This window comes from Beta vulgaris, chromosome 4, assembly GCF_026745355.1.
Source record: "Beta vulgaris subsp. vulgaris cultivar EL10 chromosome 4, EL10.2, whole genome shotgun sequence".
Classification (NCBI taxonomy): domain Eukaryota; kingdom Viridiplantae; phylum Streptophyta; class Magnoliopsida; order Caryophyllales; family Amaranthaceae; genus Beta; species Beta vulgaris.
The window spans coordinates 59,442,114-59,456,589 of NC_079205.1; the positions used below are offsets into that span (position 1 = coordinate 59,442,114).

Here is a 14,476-nt window from a genome sequence, read left to right on the forward strand (position 1 = left end):
CCCCCTGCCCTAGATCTAACACCCGAATATCAGACAAATTCATTTGCCCTTAATTCAAACCTTTCATTTGCAATTCATGGTGTTAAAATAAAAATTTCTTAATCCCCAATTTACTCATTTTCATTCATTCTATTCACATGTTTAACATCAGAGACGCAATCACCAATCGATTACTACTCAATTCATTCAAACAACAATGCAAATTAGGGTTTTCCAAAATCAATCACGCACTCTATCTCTTCAATCAAATGACAACATTAGATCCATTTCCTTCCGCCATTGATTTCAATCATCTCTTCACCGCCATAACCAATATCAAACCCGGAAAACACCATTCAATCATCATTTCTTTTTCCAGAAATCTCGAGTTATCGGGCCTCCGGCCCAATATGCATTCACTGGGTATCCTCACAAATTGTTACTGCAATTTGGGTCGGGTTGATTTCGCTTTCTCTCTCCTCGGTAAGCGCCTTAAGTGTGGGTATGAGCCTGATATTGTGATTTTTACCACCTTGATCAATGGCCTTAGTGACGGTAATTATGTTGATCAAGCTGTTAAATTGTTGGATAAAATTGTTAATCTTGGATTTCAACCTAATATTGTTACTTATGGTACTATTGTGAAAGGGCTTTGTAGGTCAGGGAATAATGTGGGTGCTATTAATTTGCTTAGGAAAATGCAGTCTGATGGGATTTGTAAGCCTGATGTTGTTATATATACTATGATTATTGATAGTCTTTGTAAAGAGAATTTGTTGATTCAAGCTGTTAAATTGTTGGATGAAATGCAGAATGAGGGGATGTCGCCGAATGCTGTTACTTATAGTGCTGTGATTCGAGGATGTTGCGATTGGGGAAGTGGAAATGATCTCGATAATTATCGATCTTAGGGTTATTGCCTTATTGGAATGATGACTAAGGATTAAGGCAAACCAGAGTGAATGTTGGAGGATATTTTTTCAGGGTTGTGAAGTATGAGTGTTATTGATGATACTAAACACGGGTGCACGATGAGGAAATGTGACACTTGTGCTTGGGATGTCACAGTTTATCGAATTGCTTGGAAATTGCTTTTATGGCGAAATGCACAAGGAATTACAGATAATGAATTTGATGGCCATGAAGGAAGGTTGCATAATTGGTGATGTGGTGTTGTGCACAATCACATTGATGGATATTCTGAGAGTGGAAACACTGGTATGGGCTTTAGTGCATTTAGAGACACGTGTAGTTGAAATTTGATGTATGATTTAGTTGTATGTAGTACTAATCTTGTAGATGGCATTGGCTGCTATATGCTTATTCCAAAAATTCATTTATGCTTTTTATGCTAGATGTCCTAACGAAGGGTGAAGTAGTCTCCAGCAATGTTGCCTGTAATGGACCACATTCATGATGGCAAGGGAAAGAAGCTGCAGATGTCTGATATCCTCACCGAATCTCCTATCTAAAGGTTTGCCACCAACTTTGAACTTGCGATATAACGAATGAATGTCTTTACAAAAAGGGATGATACATGAATGATGAATCTATTAGATAATGCTGAACTAATTTTTATTATTACACTGATTGCATCTACAATAGTATCATGAGAAGATCTGCTTTCATTGAGTACAAAATTAGATCATGGTATTGTGGTATATATGGTCAAATAATTTTCTAGGAGTCCAGAGAATAGAGATGTTCTTTTCATTGCTTGCCTTGATGTTAGTGACTTAGTGTGATATTAAGTATGTCAACATTGGGTAATAAAGCTATTGTACGTTGAGATAGTATAGGATGCTACAGCCAACAGGTGTCAATAATTTCCTATACTTTATTATGCTATAGTAATATTGTTTTTAATATTTTTGAAAGAAGCCAAATGTTCTTGATGTTGCTCAGAATATTTCCTCTTGACTGTAAATTAATGAATCCAAAGCTTTTATTTTCTTCCTTTGAGCTAAAACTACACAGTTTGAACAATCTATCGTGGATTGTCATATGCCATTTCATGCTAAATTGCTGAATCAAATGGAAAAGAATTTGTTCAGTTACGTACTCATGGTCTCATGCAATATAGGTCCGAAATCCGAATAAATGGTATTTCATTTATCTGAAAATTGAAAAAACCAATATACTTAGAAATTTAGCTTGATTGAATACAAATGTTTGACTCCTGATGTATATGTCATCGTTTTTCATGCACAGTGGAATATGTGGAACAGTGAAAGTCAAATCGACGAGCTCTTTATGATCTCCTAATTTATGTTGCAAATTCCTGAACTTGATCCCCTTACTTTTGTTAGGGGAAAGAAAGTTTGATACTACATTTGTTAGATTACTTATTTCAAAGAAAATCAACACATAGGAAACATTAGGGCCTTAAAGATATACTTCGAGTTGATCAACCCAAACTACCTTAATCCAAATGAATGAAGCTGGAAGATAAAGTACAAATTACAAAACACAAAATCACACCCCTATTTCTGATACTAGCTGGTATTTTTCTAAACCGCTTTGCTTTCTAATGACATGTTGGAACTGTAACTCTGTAAGTCTTGAAGGGATGAAACAGAGACGTGAATTTTTTTAGAAGTGCTCCACTAATGCTAGGGTATCTCACCGTTGTTATGCCTGCAAGAAACTACTTTCTGTTTTTCACCGAGTTGCATTCTAAAATAGTGTCGAGAAAAAGTCTACTTGTGAATTGTAATGCCAGTGTGGGACCTCCTTATGATTTCAGATAATTAGCTTTACAACTTCAAGGATGATGGATAAGATACTAACAACTACTCTCTAGACACACCTTCACAACCTGCTTTGCCTGGCCAACCAATATGGACATTATCATTGTTAATACATGAGTTTCCACAGTTTTTCCAAGGTAAGAAAATTTAACCGTTGATTAAGGATTTTTTTTTTTTGAAAAACAAATTGCAGCATTAGATTTAATTATAAATAGTAACATTCAGAATATTATCTTTTTAGAATTTAAATCAGTATTATGTAAAGGACTGTTTGATGATCAAACTTGTGTCTGAAAACTCTGTCGGCTTATTAAGTGAAAAGGAAGTGCGTAACTGAGAATGATTTTGTCGAAATCATAATGTATGTCACTATTTGTGGCATGCTTCAATTAATTGATTGGAGCTTGCTTTTCTCTCTTTCTTTCAGGTGCTTGTACCAAATAAAGATTACAGAGAGGGTTCAAGTTAGAAACTAAGCTTGTAGTAGGACTGCAAGAATAAGAAGCCAGTGTGACAGAGCTAAACTTGGGTGTGAAGTTATAGATTAGTTCAAGAAAAGTCTATAAGCAGATTGCCTAGTCATCGTCCCATCGGAGCTTTGCTTCTTTCAGGCACTAGGATCTTGTGAACTGCAATCATGAACTTAGTTTATCAGTTTTGTTCACATGATGAGCAGCTATGAACTCATGGGTACCACTGTTCTTACCTGTAAGTTCAGACTGGTTGCTGCAATTCATTTGAGCCAGACAAATCAAAATCTTGCTGTTGGCCTTCATAGATACTTCCCGGTTGCTTGCCATTACTTCTACTAGTTTTACATGCACGCAATGCGTGCGATAACATGTGATAACAAATGAAGTAGAAAATAAAATTAATTGGGTAGAAAAATTGTTTTTACATTTTGTTTTCTCAAAAAACTGATGTGTTAGTTTAAATGTCTTACTTTTCCCCCCTTTTTCATTCAAATGAAATAGTTAGTTATCCTCTATTTTTTTTTCTTTTTTTTCTTTTTCTATTTTTTGGTGTCCCCCATGTGTTGCCTTATATAATAGAGATTCACCTGTATATACAGGGCACCACTCTGCCAGCTCCATTTAAGCTCCAGAAAACTTTGTTGTAGCGAAGCTGATATGAATTATATCTGTAAATTACCGACGAGCATAGAAATGGCATTGTAGAACAGATAATTCTTCTGACACAGTTATGGCTCTAAACAACGTTGTACACTGTTCGACTATAGAAACTCCTAAATGGCTAAATGCTATTCCATTAGTATAATCAATAATGGAAAAGAAAAGGAAAAGAGGAAAATTTATGCTTATTCCAAATGAATATTGCCAATCTTTACCGGTTAGTTTTGTTAATCTGCTACCAAATATACTATCTGCTTTGTTATTTCCTTTTCATATGATTGGAGTATTCGACCTTAGTCCAGTGCTGAGTACTAGATAGTAGATACTAGATAAGCTTAAGCTTATGCGTCATTCGCGCGTTGCTACCTGGTGGTTGTTCTTCCAAAATTATATGCATTATTTGCGTGTTAGAATCAATGGATTTTATAAGTAGTTGTTAGTCCAAACATTTCATCACCCTTATTCCTCAAATCCCTCTCTCATTCTCTTTACCTCTACTCAACGACTCACCTTCATTACTGGTTTTTGTACCTCATCGCATAGTATCTTCTCAAATTAAATCCCATTTCAAAATCGATATGCTATCTGCTAATCAAGTGGTCACTTTCTTTTTCTTCTCTCACCCATTGTGGCTTCGAAGCTCCCTAAACTCTTGGTTGTTATGTGGTTTTGCATCATAAACAGATAGACATTAGCATTTAGAATTAAGGTTTCTAACTCATCGGCTCCCCTCTCTCGAATCTCCATCACCACGGCTTCACTTCTACAAACTGTCCCTCCTAGCAATCTGTTTTTTTGGTTTGGTTGTCCCCCACAGTTTTAGAAGATAAGATTGTGTAGGTAGAACAGTCTAGCAGAAATACAGGTTTTCATCACCCAAATGTGTTCAAAAGAAGTTTCAGAAGGCATCAATTGCAAGAATGAGGAAACCAGATTTTATCCAACAAAGAAAACTAGCAAAGTTTCATTATACAAATAGTTACCCAATCTCATTGAAGCTTTAACATAAAGCCAAATATGTACATTGTCTTGGCAGCTGACAAACATATTCAAGGTTGAAACAAAAAAAAAAGATATTGTACTCTGTATATGCTTAGCCAAGAGATTTGCAGGTATTGCAAAAGCGAGATACTGATACTGATAGTGTACTGTACTATAAGGCTCAAAAGATCATGGTGTCATTGGAACTTTCGCTTCTTATTAGGGTTACTTGCATCTTGGTGAAATGAAATCATGAACAGAGCAGCAGCTTTAGTCACATAACACACGGCTCTTAGCTTACTGGTAACATCAACATGATCCTGAGGACCGTTGTCCAATAACTTATCTATCATAGAAACCCAATCTTCATCTTCGTTATCGAGCATAGGACCTGGAAAATACAAATGCACCCACTAGTTTTAACAATGGTCTCATAGTAATTTTACCAAATGAAAATTAGCAAGGGGGGCCATTATTTATTGTCATATTTTCATACCTTTGTCCTGATACTGATAATTTGTGGGTGGAATACTGCACATTGCTTCAGATATAAGACTGCCTCCATCCTGAATTCCCAAAAGCTGACCTATACCGGGGTTCATGCTGGATGGTGGTGGTAGGGGTTGCTGTTGCTCTTCTTGTTGTTCACCACCAAATGAAGATGGGAATACGGCTTGAAATGATCTTTGAGTGGCAGGATCATCAATCATTTCAAGCACGCTACGTTTCTCATAAGCACTACGCCGTAATAAATCAGCTTGTTTCTGCAAAATCACACGGAGTAACCCAGTCGCAAGTCACAATGGTGAGCATGTACTTATTTTTTCATTTGTATGCATTATGTCATTTCCTTCTCCAAAATGTAAAGCATTACTTGATAACAGAAGATAGAAATGATCTACCTTGTGGAAATCATCAAGGTCCTTATATGGTTGCCTCATTTGACCCTTGAATGCAACACTTTTAATATTGAACGCGCCATCTAATAGAAGAACATCCCCTGATGCTTCATGATGATATCTGTAAAGCTTGTCCATTAACTTGCATGCTTCCGCATTTTTCACTATTGCATTCCATCTCGTTGCAGGAACACGGAGAATCTGATTTTGACAAGAAGAATAGTTATGGCTTCATTATCCATTAGCATAAGACTTCATGGCAGTAAAGGTTGCATCAACTCGTTTAAATCAGGAAATCTGAAATAGTCCTTACCTGTTGCAGTTCTTCTGGGTAAGTATGAATGCATTGTAGGAAATCTTGCACTGTACAAATTCCTACTCCCACAGCTCTTTGATATATTTGCCCGTTATTTCTTATATTAACCAAACGCCATAATTTATCCTCTGCAGATGGAAACTTATGCTTCCTATCATCTAAACGAAGAAAGACCTCACGTTAGCCAATAAGAAGGAAGCATCAATCAAAGGCAGAATGTAACAACCATGTGAATTGGGAAGACAGAAGTCACAAGCTGTGGAGAGTATATTCCAAACACTTTGCTTTACCTTTCATGTTTGACAAGTTGAGATTAGTTTAGATAAGTTTCAGTTAAGTTCAGAAAAAAATTCAATAAGTCCTGATAAGTTCAGCAAATATAAGGTAAAGGGACTGCACCTTATATGTTACAACTTACAAGTCACATCATAGAAGAACCAACACTTACTTTTCAGGCGGCGTTCTTTCACCACAAACGACTCGCTTACTGCTGCCTTTACAACCACTCCAGGGGGAAGACCCTTTACAACCTTAACTCCAAGTCTAAAGGTTCCATTTCTCATTGATTTCGAGTTATCAGTGAAAGCAATGTGACTAACACTAGCAACTCCTCTGCTCATTACAATCTCGCATTTCCCCTTGAGTAGTGCTCCTTTGGTCTTCCTTGGTCTGGCGATATTGTTAGTGTAATCCTCCTCTGTCCAATCATCTCTATCTTCGATGTCAAAATCACCATCAAGAACATCAATCTTAATCTTCATAGAGGATTCAGGGCCAATCTCTACTCTCTTTCCAGATTCAAGCAACTCCACTTCAAGTGAAGCTCCCTCATCTTCTATCTTGTCCATAGTTAACATTGTATCAGGTATGTTACCCGTAAATTGCAATTCCAAGCTCCTTGATGCAGATGACTCAGCTTGATGAAGCAACGAGCTGCAACAAGGGTTAACCTTATCAAATTTGTGGACTACTACCGAAAGATTCTATATGCTAATTGCTATATTTTGAAAATTCCATACGCGTTAACATGAAGTTTATTTGTGGATTGCTCATATAGGAATTTATAAGTATATTATGAGGACCGAGGAAGTATTATTTTAGCAGTATATATAGAGTTTCTAGGTAATAAGGTAAACTAGATTGAATCTTATATTCATCGTACCAAAGCAATCGCTATTGTAACAAATGTTTTTGGACCTTAATCTATGTGACCTATTCTACCTGATCTCTTGCAACTAGGGCTATTCAACTAAATCCATCCATGATCCATCGATCCAATTTAAAAATTGGATATCCGGCTATCCAATCAGAAAATTTTGATATATGAGAAACCGAATATCTATTTTCAGGATCAGAATATTCTTAGATTGGATATCCGAATTGAACAACCCTACTTCCAACCACCATGCGAGAGCTAGGTCTTAGAACTCCGGATCCAACTTTTACTATAAAAAGGGCAAGATCTAGTTCTTTAACATGCTTAACATTCTGTTATAAGTTCTTGACTACTTTAAGTCAATCAGTGAAGTAACAGATCTATAAGTAGTCATAAAAAGTTGCCAATAATAGGTGAAAAAACAGGACATGATAAAATTGTACCTCTATCAAGATCTAAGCATAATAAGAATAGTCAACCAAGCAATACCTTGAATTTGGAAGCAGGATAGGTTTTTGCAACAATGGAAGATATGGTAGGAGTACGCGATTTAAAGCGTTTTCAACCTATTGATGACATTCAACAACAATAACTCAATGTTCAGATGTACGCAATCTTATCTCTAATCATTCTAAACTACAACATAAACAATATTTTCCAATGATCCAAGAAAAAAAACACAAGTATAAATTGAAGTTGTGAGAACATAAAATCCAACCAAATTAGGAAATAATATATGGATGGATGAACATCATTACCTCTTCTCCAATTGAAGGTTTAAGCTGAGCCATGAACTCTTGCATCCATACTCGTTTCACTTCCTCTAAGTTACTAGCACCTTTACACCAACACGTCCTAATATGCAGAAAGTTAAAAGTAACACCCATGTTAATTAACAGTAACACATCATTAGATGATGATAATCAACTCATAATTACAAATTATAATAAAATTTCATAATGTAATGACTGCAATTTAAGGATATAAAGCTTAACCCAGATGATATATTACTTACTCTCGAAACTCGAATCGGTCTTGTTCATGGAGTTGTTGAGATGCCATGGAATTGGTTAGAAGCTAAAACTAAAATTACCCCAAGAAGTTTTGTTTTGAAAGAGAGAAATTTTATTAAAAGTTGGGATCAAACATTTTGTAAGAAATTAGGAGTGAGAAGTTGATTAGTTGAATGCTTCTTAGTCCTTAACTCTGTTTTTATAGTGAAGGGAAGGACTGAAAATTCAAGGAAATGTATGCCATTGATAAAATTACATTCTTGGGATAAAAACAACATATTAACTTGATTTACCATCATAAGTGTTTTTTAATGGTGAGGTAGATTATTAATCGACTTACTAGTACAATGATGCTCTTTATCTCAGAAACAAACAAAAAAAAGGTCGTTGATAGAGTCAATGGGATAAGAGAGAGAAAAGTTGACTATTGAATATTGTTGTCTGAAAGATTTCAAATTAAGGTTTATTTGTTTTGTGTTTGTTAATTGGAAAATGTTAGGATTTTGTAATCTAATGAGACAATAGTACCAACTCTGTGTGGTTGGTCGGCCCAAATTTGTTTAGTTGGGCCAAGCCTATAAGTGCTCCATTTTAGTCTTAAAGCTCCATTCTTTGTTTATGATACAATGATACTATCTAAGTGGGATCCCTATAGACAAGGAGAGACTACTAGGAACGAAATTAGTGGAATCCCTGTCTCAAGGAGAGACCACTAGGAGTTACAGTACAAAGAAAAAGAAAAAAATTAGATCTAGCTACATAAGAAAGCGGTATAATAAGCTTCTTAGATAATAAAGCGTTCACCTATAAATCTTCCAATGAATAAAACGTTGGTCTATGTCATGAGCTTTGCCCAATTTAGTTCGAAAGATAGTATATTTAATAAGAAAAGTTGTACATTCGAGAGTGAGGAACATCACTGTGGTTAGAGCATCTTCTCCAATTCTAAGAGGTATTGAGGTTGATTCTCACTCTTAACAAGTTTTTATATCCTAAAAGTCAAATTGTTAGAACTATTTAAGAAAGAAGTATACTGTTGTTTGGGCTGAATATACCACCAAAAACCACTGGATAACCATTAAGACGGTCAACAATTAGTTTGCATCACAAAATTCGGTGAGACGGTCGCTAGAATTAATTGGACAAAACAAACCCCAATAACCAATCCGTCGAAATATCTAATCATATAAATACCCACATGAAGGTATGAAAGTTTGACCACATGTAGTTTGGTCCATCGCAATCACTCTAATCCATAGTGAAATTGAGGTAAACACCATATGTAGAATATTTGCTTTAGAATAGGCTTTATGAAAGAGCCATAAGGTACTAAGGTTGGAAGTATGGTTTGATTTCCCTTCCTTTCATTTGAATCCAATAGACAAACATTGGTGATACCTTGTTGCTTTATGAAGGATAAATAGCACTTCAAGGAAAGTGCATCAAATAAGAGAAAAATGTCGTCTCCAAGTTCTAATTTCTTCCCTTGTTAGTTGTTAATCAACATGTTTTTCCTAACAATTTGGTGATTCCAAAGCTATATAAATAGAACGAAATAAGCCACAAACTAACATTTCTGGAAAATTGAAATATAGAAGTACTTGAGAATGACACATTTTGAAATATATACAGCTTTACAAGTTTTCACATTACTAGATTGCAATATACTAACAGTACACAGACCTCTTTAAAGCAATCTGAGAGTCCTTTAGGAATGACCTAATTGCAGTTAGTTCTTACCATTACAATTAGTTGAAAAGACCAGGTAACTACAATTAGGCCATCTCTAAATGACTCAAAGATATGAGATTCTTTATATTCTCACAGTCACAAATAAACAGAAAGAAATTTCTTTACGTGTTCAAAAACAAAGCTGCATGAAATTGCTATCTTAACATAATAAAACCATCTAATCTTGCAGTTGCAAGTTGCAACCACATGTGCTTGTTAGTAAACAACCCTCTGTTTCTTTTCAGGTCTGCTACTTGTTACTGCATTCGTCGATTTCCTCATCCTACAAATGCCGCTTACTACAATAGCTCTTAAATGACACCACCGGAGTCGATATTGGCTCTTCCTGGACTCTTCCCCAAGACCATCACAGAAGTCAGAAACATTGAGGAAAATGTCGGAAAGTGACAACGTGTCTAGATGACAACTATCGTTTTCCAGTCTCTGCGAATCACCTGCACAAGATTGTTGAGATGAAGGTCATTGTTTTGGGTAGCAAAGCAATATTAGCATCTGAAACCCTGGTGCAAAAATCTAGGCTAAATACACTTGGATAATCCTGTTCTTATTGGGTTCTCCATGATCCATACCTGGATTTTCTTGTCGGGCACCACAATACTGCAAGTTAATAGATGAATTGCGAGCTGGGCCAAGAGTTTCATTTGGCAATGCATAATTTACTGGTTGTTGAGTCAGGTATTGATTTGCAAGACTTGTATCATATCCCTGTTAAGACAGAAGGGTTATCAATTTAACGGTAATTATTCTCTTGTCTTAATTGTAGTGCGGAAATTAATATTAGATACAGCTGCATGCATAATCATCCGTAACCACTCCTACTCATGGCTGTATCTTGTTCTTCCCAAGTGTTCAGTTGACATCGGTTCCATGTCCCATGATCTAGCTCTCATATTTGGTCCATAATAAACTTTAATTGCTAACTTACCCCATACGGATCAGTACTTAAGCATGCTGATGTAGTAAAATTCGTCGTTGGCCACGATTGTACTGCAACTCGAAGAATAGTGCCAACAGTTACAAAGAAAGATGATCAAACCAACATTAGGAGAGGACATTGATACATCATCATAGCATAGATTTGGCACGACCATTTTAATTTCTGAGAAGGACTTTACTCACTTTTTAGTTTTTAGTGACTCTACATTAGCATAATTGATGCCATAAGCTTTCAGTGGAAGTGAAATTGGCTATTTTTATGGTATGTTTTTATTTGAAGAAAAAGAAAAACCAAACTTGCCAAAATGAGGAATAATTGCACTGTCTCTACGGGGTGCTTTAACATGCAATTGCACTTTTCACGTTTTCAACAAAGGAGGCAAAGGTATGTTTTTCTTCAACTTTTCTATGTCAAACTTGTTTCAACTTATTGAAGATTATTATAAGCTGTTAGAACGTATTGAGACTAATATAGACTTACTAGACGTGAAACATATTTTTTTGAGGTGAAGGGACGCACCCTTAGTAAATAGGAGTAATAAAAACGACAGCATTTCTTCCAATTGATTCGTATTCCCATATTATCATGAAGGTTCCCCTAGACAATTTCTCTATCTAATTGGTTGTCATATGTACATACCTGGATATGCTGCTGTGGAACAAGGATTCTGCATATTGGTGGTTGGATAACAATGCATCTAATAAGTACCTACCGAGAGCTCCCCTGCATTGGGACACATATTGGGTGGTGGTGCTACTGGTTGCTGTTGCTCTTGAACACTAGATGGGTACACGAATCCTGATTGAACTGGTATTTGATCGGTAGCTGCATCAAATGTTGGAAGTTCATTTCGTTTCTCATATGCAGCTTCCCTTAATTTACCAACTCTTTTCTGCAGAAGATAGAGAAAAACCCAGGTAGTGAAATAAAAATGGCAAGGTTAGTACTTGGTCAATCATGCATGATCATATTCTTTTCCGTCCCCAATCGAAAAGATTAGTTGGACAGGATCATAGACACTAAACATCATACCTTCTGGGTAAAATCAAGGGATTCATAAAGCTGGCATATTTGACCCTTGAATGTAACGCTCTTAATCTTGAATACACAATCTAATATGAGATAATCCCCTGATGCATCATCGTAATACTGGTAATGCTCGTTGGTTAAGCTGCATGATCTAGCATGTTTTACTGTTTCTGCCCACTTCTTACCATAAACACCTAGAATCTGATTTTGACAAGAACAGAAAAGACTTATCTTCATCACATTATAAGACTTGTTAGCACTAACGCTGCATTAGCATGCTTAACAAAGAAGATAGTTCTTACATCTTGCAGTTTCTTTTCATCAGTGTGATACAGTTTTAGGAAATCCTTGACCTTACAAACTCCTTCACCCGCTGCTCTACCATAAACTTTCCCAGTCTTGTTTATGTTAAATAAACGCCACAAATCATCTTCTAGAGATGGATTACGATGCTTTCGATCAGCTGAATGGACGGAAACAGGCCAATAAGTACTAGAGGAATTGAAGAACATAATTCATAAGGGTAAAAAGCTAGACTATCAGCACTACTAAGATATGGTAGAGCATTATACTCAAAACTTATTTCAAATAAAAGATGTTCAGATAAGTTGTGATAAGTTTCAATAATTCAAATAAGTTCAGATTAATCAGTTAAATAGAACACACACAACCAATAACCATATGAAAATGGTGTGAGCCTCTAACTTAGGGAGGTATACTTACCTTTGAGGCGGTTTTCCTTCACCGTAAAGGGCTTACTTACTGCTGGCCTTACAACCCTTCCAGAGGAAGGATTTGTTATGACATGAGCACCTAACCTGAATTTCCCATTTGCTGCTACTTTGCTTGAGTTATCCGTGAAAGATATGCCACGAATAGTAGCACACCCTCCACTCAATGAAAGCTTGCAGCTGCTCTCCGCCTTCAATAATGCGCCTTTACCTGTCCTTGGGCTGAGAACATAGCTTTTGAAATCCTCCTCTGTCCAATCAACTCTATTTTCGACGTCGAAATCCCCATCAAGAGTAACCAACTCAACCTTCAAAGAAGATTCCGGGCCATCTACTACCTCTTCACCGGAATCATCATGTAACTGCAGTGTAAGTGAAGCACCCTCATCTTCTATATTGATCTTGGTTAATAGTGAATCAGGCATTTCTCCCTCAAAGCATAATTGAAAGTTCCATGATGCAGATGACTCAGTCTGGTGAGGCAATGAGCTGCAGCAGAGGTCAACTAAATTGTTGAATAGGAATGCACTCAACTTGACAAAGAAAACTTAATTAAGGTGTTGTTACTACTATCTTTAGAGGATGACTAAGCATTATACGTTGTATTTCCCCAAAGGGCTTAATATTCATGTTAATGTAGGAGCCCATGAAAGAAAGTCAACAAAATTTAAGGATCAAAAGCCCATAAAAGGAAGAAGTCAAGAATCAAATGGAATATTCAGGAGATGAAGGCTAAGCAATTACGAAGATGTGGGTAATCAAAAATATGATCACGGGTGACGTAGGCAGACTAGCGGAAAAGTTCGAAAAGGATTTGCGGAAAAAGGCCTGAACTGTTTTGCGGAAAATGGGCCGACGGAGTCCGATTGACTATTGTAATACCTTTTCGGAAGCGGAACGGCCCAACGAGTCAAACTCACCGCTATGCTGTGATGTATAGGCGTTTTAGGCCATCCGGGTCCGTTTAAGGCCCGAAATCAGCTTTTTAATTATTTCCTTAATTTCGTTTTAGGGTTTTGCTTAACGTATTTAAACATTATTAGGTCAATGTTTGGAGGCAGTTTTTGACTTTTAATAATATCACAGATTTTATACTCTTTCTGGTGGATTCCGGAGTTTTTACAGATTCATCGCTTGTGAATCTGCTTGTTCTTAATTCGAGATTAGTGCTTGCTAATCTCCATAGTTTCCGACTGCGTCAAGTGGTATCAGAGCAGGCTCTCTCCTGTCTCTTTTCGTAGCTTGAAGATCATGGGAGAACCAGTTACTAGGGCAGATCTTGAAGGGGTTACCGCGGCTTTTACCACGGCCCTTACTGCACTAACCGAACAGCTGACTACGTTGACTGCGCAGGTGAATAATATGCAGACTAACAATAACCGAGGAGGCGACAGGAGGGCAGAGTCAAATCGAACTCCACGGGGGAGAGGTAAACGAACTGTTGTGGCAGATAGTTCGAGTTCTGAGGAAGAGGAGGTTTTTGAAGAAGAACAAAACGAGGAAGGTAATAATTCTTTTAAACATGATTACCGAGTAAAAGCAGATATTCCATTATTTTATGGGAATATGGGGGTAGAGGAGTTTCTGGATTGGCAGATTGATGTGGATAGGTTTTTCGAAGTTATGGAGGTTCCTGAAAATAAACATGTTAAGATGGTGGCGTCGCATGAAACAGTTGATGTTGGAGCGGTTTTTACCGGAGGATTATGAGCAGATTCTGTATAAGATGTATATAGAATGCGTCCAGAGGAAGAGGAGTGTGACGGAGTATACAGCGGAGTTCCTGCGGTTTTCTGAGCG

General features: G+C 36.7%; 2 protein-coding genes and 1 long non-coding RNA gene across 11 annotated transcripts in view; 1 reads left to right on the top strand and 2 right to left on the bottom strand.

The window, feature by feature from the left end:
* LOC104890369 (uncharacterized) lies at nt 1-10,342 on the top strand. 7 transcript variants are annotated; one of them, XR_008969150.1, is made up of 7 exons: nt 1-1,197; nt 1,335-1,453; nt 2,726-2,866; nt 3,157-5,648; nt 5,931-6,073; nt 6,193-6,323; nt 10,204-10,342. It is a non-coding gene; the product is annotated as an uncharacterized LOC104890369 (long non-coding RNA). The 7 variants fall into 7 exon arrangements; XR_789675.4 differs by lacking the exon at nt 10,204-10,342 and having other exon boundaries at nt 3,157-3,437; nt 5,391-5,648; nt 6,193-7,140; XR_008969151.1 differs by lacking the exon at nt 10,204-10,342 and having other exon boundaries at nt 1-696; nt 792-1,197; nt 6,193-7,140.
* LOC104890371 (calmodulin-binding protein 60 B) lies at nt 4,775-8,371 on the bottom strand. The gene is made up of 8 exons (XM_010675837.3): nt 8,230-8,371; nt 7,973-8,069; nt 7,704-7,780; nt 6,507-6,991; nt 6,056-6,216; nt 5,746-5,943; nt 5,340-5,607; nt 4,775-5,234 (listed from the first exon to the last, which is right to left on the bottom strand). The coding sequence occupies exons 1-8, from the start codon at nt 8,274-8,276 to the stop codon at nt 5,041-5,043; spliced, it is 1,527 nt and encodes a 508-aa protein (XP_010674139.1). The 5' UTR covers nt 8,277-8,371; the 3' UTR covers nt 4,775-5,040.
* The window catches only part of LOC104890368 (calmodulin-binding protein 60 B), a 25,076-nt gene continuing 20,385 nt past the window's right edge, over nt 9,786-14,476 (bottom strand). Inside the window, exons 4-10 of one of the 3 annotated variants that reach the window (XM_010675836.4) lie at nt 12,669-13,165; nt 12,248-12,408; nt 11,949-12,146; nt 11,556-11,808; nt 10,905-10,966; nt 10,549-10,684; nt 9,786-10,413 (exon numbers count right to left, since the gene is read on the bottom strand). In XM_010675836.4, coding sequence (XP_010674138.1) covers nt 11,614-11,808; nt 11,949-12,146; nt 12,248-12,408; nt 12,669-13,165 — 1,051 coding nt within the window. In that variant the 3' untranslated portion in view covers nt 9,786-10,413; nt 10,549-10,684; nt 10,905-10,966; nt 11,556-11,613. Of the gene's footprint in view, nt 10,414-10,548; nt 11,809-11,948; nt 12,147-12,247; nt 12,409-12,668; nt 13,166-14,476 lie in introns of all 3 variants that reach the window. The other 2 variants (XM_010675834.4, XM_010675833.4) reach the window with 2 other exon arrangements.